The 13,147-nt window shown below is 43.7% G+C and overlaps 1 protein-coding gene across 1 annotated transcript in view; it reads right to left on the reverse strand.

Moving 5' to 3' along the window:
• The window catches only part of fbxo8 (F-box protein 8), an 85,199-nt gene that overhangs the window by 20,048 nt on the left and 52,004 nt on the right, over positions 1-13,147 (reverse strand). The window contains exons 2-3 of the mRNA XM_070896176.1: positions 5,669-5,979; positions 556-682 (exon numbers count right to left, since the gene is read on the reverse strand). Coding sequence (XP_070752277.1) covers positions 556-682; positions 5,669-5,979 — 438 coding nt within the window. The remainder of the gene's footprint in view (positions 1-555; positions 683-5,668; positions 5,980-13,147) is intronic.

A 13,147-nucleotide genomic window follows, 5' to 3' on the forward strand; every position in this document is an offset into this window, starting at 1 on the left:
AGGGGGCCTCAAACAGGTGTTAGGCTCCCTATTTAGATATGGAAAGGGAGACAGAGCTAATGTTTCAGGTCGATGACCATTTGTCAGAACTGCTCTGACGAAAGGTGATCGACCTGAAACGTTAACTCTGTTTCTCTCTCCACAGATGCTGCCTGACCTGCTGAGTGTTTCCAGCATTTTCGGTTTTTATTTTAGATTTCCAGCATCCGCAGTATTTTTGCTTTTACATTTGGAAAGGGCCTGTTTCAGGCGCGAGCCCTGGATGTCTCTTTTTCTGTCTTTAGCAGTATGGCGGGCGGCAGGCACACTTCCGGCGGGTAATGAGCGCTTAGGCATCCATTTTGCGCCTGAAAATCGGGCCACTGAGTTTCTAGGCTATTATATGAGCCTCAATGAACTAGCAGATTACACATAAACCAATAAAGTTCTGGGTGTTGACCAGTTTATTGCCATTCAAGTGCAAGAGGCGCTATGGATTACAAATAGAAACCTTCACAAATGACACGGTGAAATTTTACATTATAAATGTAACATGAGCACGTAGCACTGAATTACCTCATGAGCATTAGCATTAAAGGTGAGGCTGCCTTCATCTAGTTGCATGTAGAGTTTCCTGTAGTTCAAATTTGAAGGATGGTCTCGATAATATATGGAACAGTGACCCCAGGTGGACTTGCACAACCTGAAACAAAATCCAAGCATTCTGTTGGTAGTTTATCAACACTTGCTTTTCACTCAGCACTTTTTTTTTGGTTTTATTTAACAAGAGCTCCCAGCCTGAATTTACACAGATTCAATGCTAACATAGAGACGCAACCATTTGATCGATCTTCATTTAAAATGAACAGAAATCCATGTAATGTTCTCAGGTTTTGTGATAAATAAGGTTATAAAATCACAGCACGGGAGGCAGCCATTCTGCCTGTCGAGCCCATGCCGACTCTCAGCTCGTCCCAGTCCCCTGCCCTTTCCCCATAGACATGCAAATTTTTTTCCTTGAGATACTTATCCAACTCTCTTTTGAAAGATAAAATTGAGTCGGTCTCCACCACCCTTTCAGGCAACGCATTCCCAATCCTAACCACTCGCTACATAAAAAAGTTTTTTTCTTACGTCATCTTTGGTTCTTCTGCCAATCATTTAAATCTGTGTCCTCTGGTTCTTGACCCTTCTACCAATGGGAACAGTTTCTCTCTATCTACTCTGTCCAGACCCATGATTTTGAACACCCCTATCAAATCTCCTCCCAATCTTCTCTGCTTGAAGGAGAACTAGCCCAGCGTCTCCAGTTTATCCACGTAACTGAAGTTGATTATATCGCCCCCACGCCCCCGCCTCCCCGTCTGCTGTATCTTTAATAATATTCATGACCAAGGCGGACAACATGCGAAACATCCACCGTTCAATTCCTCTTAATGCTTTCTTAGACTATCGATGAAAGAAAATTTTGTCTGCATTTAAACAAACGGAGTGACTGCTGCCAACGAACCGGAAGCTGCGCAGAAGCATTCTGCGCATAACTCTCAGATCCCAAATGTAAACTATAACGTTCACCATAACAGACGGAGGATCGGAGACGTGCTGAAGCACATCACTAATAACGTTTCATTAATGTGAGAGATTCCTGTAATGTATGCACCAGTGAGACTATGCTCACAGGTTTGTAGAGTATAATTTGTGTTTTAGTGCCCTCAAAAAAAAAGGGCACTTAAAGTTTTTGGCGTGTGTTCCCCCTTTAATAAGGGGGCACTTGATTATTGGTGTCCACAAAAATAGTTGTAGAGCTGTTGCATTGTGAATGGCTAAGATTCAATAAAACCCCAGTCAGTTGGGTTTAGGGAACCACAAGGAGGCATGCAGTTGTGAGCCTAGTGGATGAACTGGTAATGTGTAGTGTGATTGTTAAACCTTTGTTAATAAACCAACTAGTTCTTAATAGCAATGTGTTACTATGAATTCTTAAGCAAAGGACCAATGAAGCAAATACATTACAATTCCCAATCGACCGTTCCTACGACGTTTAGTCTCAGAACAGTCATTTGCAAACTATTAACAAACCTAACTACCCGTCGGCAAAATAGACGGTGCTGGGGCCAAACTATCCCCCACCTTAAATCTGCCGACTCTGACCACCTACAATTTAATGCACAAACAAGTGGCTCATACCTGAATAAATTCTACAATTCACACAATTAATAAATTAAACTACAACTTAATTTTTTTGTATCCATTTCTTTATTCCTCATTTTGGGGAATCTGGCGAGAACAAACAAAAAACCACTGGAAATGCGAAAGTGCAACTACTTCCGGTTAGTTGGCAGCTATTGTGTTCATAAACAAAACTAATCTTGGATTGGCCCTTTGAGGGGTACAGTAACAGCGCTGCACTAAAATAGAAATGTCAATCTATTGAAACGCTTCAAATTATCTATAAAGCATACCATTTAGTTAATTAGTTCTATATTTTTGATATTCACAATTAGGCAAATAATTTCACAAGTTTTATATAAACCAAATACACTTTATCTTTTAAAATGCTTAACTTTCAATGAATGAATTTTCATTTGCGCATTTAAAATAATTACAGGTAGAAACCCTAACAAGTTAAATTGTGAAATTTAACATTAAATCCTCAGTAACATGGATATATAACATTTAATATCATGAACAGCAGGGTAACAGGATTAAGAAAGACTTGGATTTATATAGCGTCTTTCACGACCACCGGACATCTCAAAGTGCTTTACAGCCAATGAAGTACTTTTGGAGTGTAGTCACTGTTGCAATGTAGTTTTGGATTGCTCTCGCAAAGACGGAACAGGCAGAATGGCATCGACAGTAGCTCCCCACAACGGGCTGGAAGGGGTCAGGGGTCTAAAAAGTGAAATATTCGCAACGCAACCCCAACCAGTCACGTACGTGCCTGCTGCCTTTTTTTTTTTAACAGCGGCGGATATCGGAGTGTCCAAGTATCCCACAGTGGAGAGGCGGGACACAATGAACATAATTAAATCCAGCACCCACACTGCAATTGGATGCCCGATTTGAAATTTACTGCTGCTGCGTGGGTTTTCCAGGGGCTGGGAAACCGTCATTTCTCCAAGTTAAGTTTCTCTTTTAGTGCTCCTTGTGAGCCGTTGGGGAGGGTGGGGCGGGAACAGGAGTGCTACCCCCCCAGGCCCCTCTCAAGGAAACCTTAGGTCTCTCCCAGTCCTGATCGGCAGCCTCCTCCTAACCCAGCTTGACGACCCCCCTCCCCCTGCACCCCCCCCCGCCTCATTTGACGACCCTCCCCCCTCCCAACCCAATCACACGCCTCCTCCCCCCCTCTATAGATGGCTGCGGCCTCCTGCCGGTAGTTTTTCCTGCTGCCCGTCAGCCAGGTCGTCAATTTCACCGTCTGCTGGGCGGGAGATGAACCTACAATACAAATGAGGCTCTGCCGTTAAGTTCGGAAGCACCTCTGCCACTCCGGCCTTGCCAGGTTCTTCAGCTGTTTTCGGCCTCGCCTGCAACCTCGAAGCCTATGGGTCGAATGGCCATTCTGTGCTACAAACTTCCATTATTCTATGGTGATTGTCTTACTGTTTTTTTTTTTAAAAAGACTGCATTAACAATAAGCTAGTCTTGTAAAGACATGTTTCATTAGAGCAGCTGTATTTCCTGCGGTTATTTCTCATTTTCCCCCCTCCTCAAGGGCTATATCAGTCACATATTGAATTACAGTGTCGCAGAATTCTACATTCCCAAACAGTTTTTAATGCTGCCGCTATAAAAAAGACGATGGTTTCCTCCGGCACCTTATCATAGTGGCTATTTTTCATGTTTGGGCCTAATCATTCAATTTAAGGAGGCTAATTGACTTTTGGGGACTCTGAGCCGAGCCTAGTCCTGTCCTCACTCAGCATCCACACAGGTACCTTCTACTGTGTAGCAATTCAGGGTGGGAACCTGAGCTTTCTCCAGGGACAGCGAGACCTATGTTGTTATGTAGGCCAGGAATGGAAACCTGGGAGCTTTGCAAACTTTGCAGCCAAGTTTCAAACCATGTAACACAAATACTAATTGAGCTGTCAGGGGAACAACTACAAATGTGCTGGCAGGATTGAGCTTAAATCTGATTAGACATCGAACATCTGCTGTGCTGTGTCTGCAAATCCATGAATCTTCTGACTGAGGAAATAATCCTCTTCATAATCATAATTTCTATAGCAACAATAGTAGGAGCAGTTTGGGAAAGTAGAATTCTACTGCATTGTAACTGATTTTGTAACTGATTGTAATGCTAACCCTTTAGGCAACAGAGACAATTTCACTAAAATGTATGAAAAAGATTCACCACGTTACAGGAAAGATGTGATTGTACTAGAGAGGGTACAGAGGAGGTTTACGAGGATGTTGCCTGGACTAGAGAATTTTAGCTATGAGGAAAGATTGGATATAATGGGTTTGTTTTGTTTTGAATAGAGGAGGCTGAGGGGAGACCTTATTGAGCTGTATAAAGTTTTGAGGGGCCTAGATAGAGTGGATAGGAAGGACCTATTTCCTTTAGTTAAAATGGAGTTGAGACCAAGATCAGATCAGCCATGATCTTATTGAATGGTGGAGCAGGGTCGAGTGGCCAAATGGCCTACTCCTGCTCCTATTTCTTATGTTCTTATATTCTTAGCAGAGGGATCAACAACCAGGGGGCATAGATTAACGTCATTGGTAGGAAGTTTAGAGGAGATATATGGGGAAATTTCTTCACCCAGAGGGTGGTGGGGGACTGGAACTCACTGCCTGAAAAGGTGGTAGAGGCAGAAAACCTCACATTTAAAAAATACTTGGATGTGCACTTGAAGTGCCGTAACTTACAGGGTTACGGATCAAGAGCTCGAAAGTGAAATTAGGCTGGATAGCGCTTTGTCGGCCGGTGCGAACACAATGGGCCAAAATGGCCTCCTTCCATGCTGTAAATTTCTCATCATCATAGGCAGTCTCTCGAAATCGAGGAAGACTCGATTTCTATGATTCTATGAAATGGGGTATGAAGGACAGTTCAGTGGCAGATAATATAACATTACAACTGGCACGTTATACGATTACAACTCTTAAGTGAAAGCAGTTCCTCTAAAATGACTGGGATGGTCTAATTATTTTTTTTAAGTTGCATAATTCTACTGTTGGCATGTGTATAGAGTTGGTATCTGTGCTGGTTAGGATACTCTGATTACATCTCAAATTATTAATGTTACTCACTGTTGTGAGCATGTGGAATTCTTTACCACAGAAAGTTGTTGAGGCCAGTTCATTAGATTTATTCAAAAGGGCGGTAGATGTGGCCCTTACGGCTAAAGGGATCAAGGGGTATGGAGAGAAAGCAGGAAAGGGATACTGAAGTGCATGATCAGCCATGATCTTACTGAATGGTGGTGCAGGCTCGAAGGGCCGAATGGCCTACTCCTGCACCTATTTTCTATGTTTCTATGTTAGACTGTCAGAGAATCAAGAGAACTTCTGGTCTTGGTTTACAAAGAATTTTTCTCAGACTTTGCCTCAGATTTGACTGCAAACATTAAGCTGACTCCTATCTGCACTTCACAAAGCCATCCTTCACTTTTGAGCAACAAAGCTTTAAGTTTCCGAATGGACGGGGTTATGAGCAACAGTGCAGAATGGCACTTACCCTTGCCAGAGGACATCATCGTTAGCCAAGTCCTGCCAGACACACGAAGCCAGGCAGAGGTCAGTCGCATTCAGGTAGGAGAGAATGGTTAAGCTAAGCTCTGGGGGCAATAGTTCCAGGTCTGGGAATCTGTGCTCTTCCCTCGATCTGCCAACTCTCAGAACGTGGTAGATGTCGCTCCCAACCTGGGCCTGCTTGCGAGCCGCAGCAGCGAGCCTCCGCTCATGCTCCCCAAGGTAGTAGCCTTCCTCACTGTATCGTCGGTGTTGCAGCTGCTGGTTCCTTGCAACCCTCCACAGCGCCTGACCCATCTGTAAACATGAAACACAAACAGAGCACTGATGAAAGCAAATAGTAGTCAGTCAATGAACAAGAAACTGCCTCAGCTGTAATGGGGTGAGGAGGCAGTACTCAAGTAAGTGATGTGATCGAGGCGTATTTGTTATGTTGTACTCAAGAGCAACCAGTATAAGTTTGTTCTATGACTAAGATATTGGTGTAATGTTAAATCTACAGTATCAGGGTGCGTTCGAATGAGGTGCTGGCTGCCAATTGTTACAAAAGATGTCTCCACTTTAAAAGCCATCACATGCTGGTTAAAGACAAACGTATTGTGGTAGGTTGCTGTATCCTATTGTACCTATTTGACAGAATGTCCCAAATTGCTTTACAGCCAATGAAGTACGTTTTGAAGTGTAGTCATTGTTGTAATGTAGGAAACGTGGCAGCCAATTTGGGTATAGCAAGCTCCCACATACAGTAATGTGATCATGATCAGGTAATATGTTTTTTTGTGATGTTGGTTGAGGGATAAATATCGGCCAGGACACCGGTGATACCTCCCCTGCTCTTCTTCAGGATAGTGCCGTGGGATCTTTTACAACCACAGGAGAGAGCAGACGGGGCCTCTGTTTAACGTCTCATCCGAAAGACGCCACTTCCAACAAAATTGCATCATTCAGTCTTTAAACTGTTCTAACCTAACCCGGGTTATTACACTGAAGAAAAAGCTTAGATTAGCCACAGGAAATGGTTTATTATTTTCTAAAACATTAGATCTAGCATTGTAGTGCTATTCACTTTGTTATAAAGATCCACCCCGCGGCTTTGGACACCGTGGACCACTTCCCATATCTCGGGAGCTTCTTATCAACAAGAGCAGGCATCGACGACGAGATCCAACATCGCCTCCAGTGCAGCCTTCGGCCGCCTGAGGAAAGGAGTGTTTGAAGACCAGGCCCTCAAAACTGCCACCAAGCTCATGGTCTACAGGGCTGTAGTAATACCTGCCCTCCTGTATGGCTCAGAGACATGGACCATGTACAGTAGGCACCTCAAGTTGCTGGAGAAATATCACCAACGATGTCTCCGCAAGATCCTACAAATCCCCTGGGAGGACAGGTGCACCAACATCAACGTCCTCATCCAGGCTAACATCCCCAGCATTGAAGCACTGACCACACTCGATCAGCTCCGCTGGGCAGGCCACATATAGCTCGTATGCCAGACACGAGACTCCCAAAGCAAGTGCTCTACTCGGAGCTCCTTCACGGCAAATGAGCCAAAGGTGGACAGCGGAAATGCTACAAGGACACTCTCAAAGCCTCCCTGATAAAGTGCGACATCCCCACTGACACCTGGGAGTCCCTGGCCCAAGACCGCACTAAGTGGAGGAAGTGCATCCGATAGGGTGCTAAGCACCTCGAGTCTCAACGCCGAGAGCATGCAGAAATCAAGCACAGGCAGCGGATAGAGCGTGCGGCAAACCAGTCCCACCACCCCACTTCCCTCAACGACTATCTGTCCCACCTGTGACAGAGTCTGTGGCTCTCATATTGGACTGTACAGCCACCAACGAACTCACTTCAGGAGTGGAAGCAAGTCTTCCTCGATTCCGAGGGACTGCCTATGATAATGATGGTTATAAAAATACTATGTAAGGTAAAAAATGAAGTCAAAAATGCAATGTCTCTTTTATTGTACAAGTTACAGATGGTTGTATTCAAAAGCCATTAAGTAAAAGTTGTCCCTATACAATTCTAATATTGCAAACTGTATATAAAAAAAGCATATAGAGACGTGAAGAGAATTTTTGAATGAAAACTGGCACTTACTAATTTCAAATTTTTATCAAGAATAATATACAAAAGCATTTACATATTATTTATTACACAGAAATAGGCCATTCGGCCCAACTGGTCCATGCCAGTGTTTGTGCTCCACATGGGCCTCCTCCCACCATATCAATGCATCCTGTTATTCCTTTCTCTCTCGTGTGTTTATATATCCTTAAATGCATCTATGCTATTCACCTCAACCACTCCATATGTTAGTGAGTTCCACATTCTAACCACTCTGTGCAAAGAAGTTTCTCCTAAATTTCTCACTGAATTTACTAATGACCATCATATTTATGACCTCTAGTTTTGGACGCACCCACAGGTGGAAATACCTTCTCTACATCTACCCTACCTATCAAACCCTTCCATTATTTTAAAGACCTCTACGCCTCCCCAAAAAGAGAAAAGATTCCCAGCTTGTTCAATCCTTCCTGACAGTTACAACCTCTCAGTTATGGGGGCGGTTCCTGATAGTTATAACCTCTCAGTTATGGGGGCCGAAATTCAGCCTCCCAATAAGGCCCGTTACTGCCAGAATCAAATGGCCGTCGATTTGTGGTCGAATGGCTGCCGCCAGCAAAATTTAGCACGGGAGGGTTTTCTGGCGGTCCCCACTTCCGCCTGCCGCTGCTGAGCGGCTATAAGTGAGTCATCAGTGCACGCACCACCGGGACCCCCACCTCTAGCAAAATTTAGACCCAAAAATCTAATGCCCGCCGAGCGGTGCTCCCGACAGTTTTTTCTATTGGTGCACCTTACATTCTGTCTGTGAGCCATGTTTCCGCGGCAGCCAATAAAGGCAAGGGCCCATTGGCGTGGCCGCCATTTTATTTTTTTCGTTGGCCGACTTCCATGTCAGCCGGACTATTGTGCCCCCGGGCTGACAACAGGCAGCCTCTGGCACCCCCTCTTGGGTGCCAGGCCGCTGGCCTGACCAAAACCCTCCCTGGTTGGTGGCCCAGTGGCTGATCATAAATAATCGCTGCTTTTTTCCCCTTTAAGTTAACATAGAAACATAGAAAATAGGTGCAGGAGTAGGCCATTCAGCCCTTCGAGCCTGCACCACCATTCAATATGATCGTGGCTGATCATGCAACTTCAGTACCCCATTCATGCTTTCTCTCCATACCTCTTGATCCCTTTAGCTGTGAGGGCCACATCTAACTCCCTTTTGAATATATCTAATGAACTGGCCTCAACAACTTTCTGTGGTAGAGAATTTCACAAGTTTACAATTCTCTGAGTGAAGAAGTTTCTCCTCATCTCGGTCCTAAATGGCTTACCCCTTACCCTTAGACTGTGAGCCCTGGTTCTGGACTTCCCCAACATCGGGAACGTTCTTACTGCATTTAACGTGTCCAATCCCGTCAGAATTTTATATGTTTCTAGGAGATCCCCTCTCATTCATCTAAATTCCAGTGAATATAAGCCTAGTCCATCCAGTCTTTCCTCAGGTCAGTCCTGCCATCCCGGGAATCAGTCTGGTGCACCTTCGCTGCACTCCCTCAATAGCAAGAATGTCCTTCCTCAGATTAGGAGACCAAAACTGTACACAATATTCAAGGTGTGGCCTCACTAAGGCCTTGTACAACTGCAGTAAGACCTCCCTGCTCCTATACTCAATTCCTCTCGCTATGAAGGCCAACATGCCATTTGCCTTCTTCACCGCCTGCTGTACCTGCATGCCGACTTTCAATGACTGATGCACCATGATACCCAGGTCTCATTGCACCTCCCCTTTTCCTGATCTGTCACCATTCAGATAATATTCTGCCTTCCTGTTTTTGATATCAAAATGGATAACCTCACATTTATCTACATTATACTGCATCTGCCATGCATTTTCCCACTCACCTAACCTGTCCAAGTCACCTTGTAGCCTTTTAGCATCCTCCTCACAGCTCACACTGCCACCCAGCTTAGAGTCATCTGCAAACTTGGTGATATTGCATTCAATTCCTTCATCTAAATCATTCATGTATATTGTAAATAGCTGGAGTCCCTGCACTGAACCTTGCGGTACCCCACTAGTCACTGCCTGCCATTCTGAAAATGACCCATTTATTCCTAATCTGCTTCCTGTCTGCCAACCAGTTCTCTATCCACGTCAATACATTACCCCCAATACCATGTGCTTTAATTATGCACACCTATCTCTTGTGTGGGACCTTGTCAAAAGCCTTTTGAAAGTCCAAATACACCACATCCATTAGTTCTCCCTTATCCACTCTACTAGTTACATCCTGAAAATTCTAGATTTGTCAAGCATAATTTCCCTTTCATAAATCCATGCTGACTTGGACCGATCCTGCCACTGCTTTCCAAATGCGTTGCTATTGCATCTTTAATAATTGATTCCAGCATTTTTCCCACTACCGATGTCAGGCTAACCGGTCTATAATTCCCCCTTTTCTCTCTCCTTCCTTTTTGAAAAACTGGGATTACATTAGCTACCCTCCAATCCATAGGAACTGATCCAGATTCTATAGAATGTTGGAAAATGACCACCAATGCATCCACTATTTCTAGAGCTACTTCCTTAAGTACTCTGGGATGCAGACTATCAGGCCCATTGGCCTTCAATCCCATCAATTTCCCTAACACAATTCCCTGACTAATAAGGATTTCCTTCCGTTCCTCCTTCTCGCTAGACCCTCGGTCCCCTCGTTTTTCCAGAAGGTTATTTGTGTCTTCCTTAGTGTTTGTTCAACTGGTCTGCCATTTCTTTGTTCCCCATTGTAAATTCACCCGATTCTGACTGCAAGTTTGTCTTCACTAATCTTTTTCTCTTCACATATCTATAGAAGCTTTTGATGTCAGTTTTTATGTTCCCTGCAAGCTTACTCTCATACTCTATTAAGGGGAGAGCGTGGTGACGCAGATGCGCAATGATGTCATCACCACGCCGCTGCTGACCGACAGCAGTGGAGACCCATCCCGCCTCCACTTCCGCCCCTCAACAGCACTTACCGCCGCACTTCCGCCCCCTTTATGACCGGCTTCCTGGCCGCTTCAAAAAAAGACAAAGAGCTGAATAATCGATCAAGAGTTGACCTCATCCGACCCACCAGTGAAAACACTTTAAAAAACGGTCAGTGTGCCAGGTTTCTGGCGGGCCTGAATTTCGGCCCCATGGTGTCATCCTTCTCCAGTGTCTCGCTCTCCTTTTTGTAATATGGAGACCAGAACTGAGCACAGTCATGGAAGTGTGGTGTAAACAAGGTTCTATACAAGTTTAACTGATTTCTAGAGGATTAAACTGGAGTGATTTTATTTTAAATTTGGAATTTTGTAATGGTAACAGCAACACAGAATCTTTGTCACAATGAAGACTCACTCCTTTGTACTCTGCATGTAAAAACATTGGCAAAGGTCTTTGTTATATGGGTTTTTATGTTGGTAATAAGAACTAATTATGCATGCAAGCCCAGTACCAGAAGGTTCAATGTCCTTTTCAATGCAAAAGCAAGTAGAGTATTAATTAAGGACAGAAAAAATATGAAATGAGGAACAATTTAATGGAGCTCTGCCAAGCACTCTAATACTTTAGCAGTTTAGTGATTAACAATAACAAATATCAATATACGGTCGTCATAATGAAATATTTCTTCAAATTCCACTCTGCCATCTGAAGTGCCAAGTTTAGTAGTCAGCAGCTCACAGCTCCCGCACCGCCGCCGACTGCTTGTAGCTTAGTAACCTACAATACATCACAGAGAATAACTTAACAAATGAGTTCTGCACTCTATAAATTAGCACTTTTCCCAAACAAAAAATATTCTGTTATCGAACACGGACATTTCCATAAACACAAAGAGCTGCATTTCATGCCAAACAGTGGAAAGACCCTCTGCACTTATCCAATGCATCATTCTGAAAGAACTAGCCTCCTAAAAGATAGAGGGCTCAGCCAGTGTTTACGAAAGTAACCATACTGGTTCGTGATGGTGCTAGGGCTAGAAGCCAAAAAAAAGGTATAGCACTGTATACATCTTGAGCTAGGAGCCTGATGGATAGCTATTCAGGCAGAACAGTCCAAGTATGCAGCTTTCAATATAACTGCAAGTATCTGAAGGATTGCAAACAAACTTAAATTGAGAATTGACATCATATACATACCCTGTACTGATAAAATACAAGTAGTAAGGCAGGTCACATATATTACAATCTTTATTCAGCAGACTTATGGATTGACGTATATGGGCTTAGCACCCGATGGACAGAACAGTTAAGAAAAAAGGTTAGGTACAGAATGAGGCCTTAACTAAGTGGAGCGTGTGCACGGTGTGGAGGATATTTGCTCTGTGCTATATGGATGTTATAAGGAATGGGTTTACCATTTTGTTACGCACAGCGCCCAGAGGTAACTCTCCCCCATGGTGAGCTGGAGGCTCAGAATGATCTTTTTAAGATACTGTCCTCTGATTTATGAAAAAAGCTCACTTCTACAGAATTGACATCATATACATACTAATAAAGTAAAAGAAGTAAGGCAGGTCATAGGGCCACGAATACACCATTGCAAAAGAAAACTGTGCCACAAGTGTGGTATTGTGAGATTTTATTGGTGTAGCGTTTGCTGAAAATCACTCTTACTTGAAGCAGTAACAAACAGGGTTATTACTGTAAACCTTACATTAACATATCTCTTGGAAATGCTATAAATTGAAAGAAAAGACTTGCATTTATATAGTGCCTTTCATGACCTCAGGACGTCCCAAAGCGCTTTACGGCCAAATGAAGTAGTTTTGAAGTGTAGTCACTTGTGGGAAATGCGCACAGCAAGCTCCCAACAAACAGCAATGTGATAATGACCAGATAATCAGTTCCAAGAACATAGTAAGTTCAGATCTTACTTTGTTCCTGTCCTCCAATTTTCTCCATTGATTCCTTAATCTTTTTGAGTAGCGTTAGACCCCTGGGAGTGTTTGTCTGATGTCTTGCCCAAGTGACCATTCTTCACGTATTTTTTAATTTGTTCTTGGGAATGTGAACAACACTGCAAAGGCTTCACTTATTCTAGCAGCCTGAGAAGGTGGTGGCCTACTGCTTGAAGGGATTTTGTTACAACTGAGTGGCTTGCTAGGTCATTTCAGAAAGCATTGTAAAAGTCAACTATGTAATTGGGATTGGAGTCACATCTAAGTCAGACCAGGTAAGGATAGGTCCCTTTGCCTGAATGAACTAAGTGAGCCAGTTGGGTTTTTTATGACAATCCATAGCTTTCATGGCTATTTTACCAGATTTATTGAATTCAACTGCACAACTTGCCATGCCGAGATTAATACTCATGACCAACGCTCCCCCTAAGGGCGCGCATCAATCTGGAGGTCCCGCACAGGCCGATCACAGGCTGGAA

Source organism: Pristiophorus japonicus, chromosome 1, assembly GCF_044704955.1.
Source record: "Pristiophorus japonicus isolate sPriJap1 chromosome 1, sPriJap1.hap1, whole genome shotgun sequence".
Classification (NCBI taxonomy): domain Eukaryota; kingdom Metazoa; phylum Chordata; class Chondrichthyes; family Pristiophoridae; genus Pristiophorus; species Pristiophorus japonicus.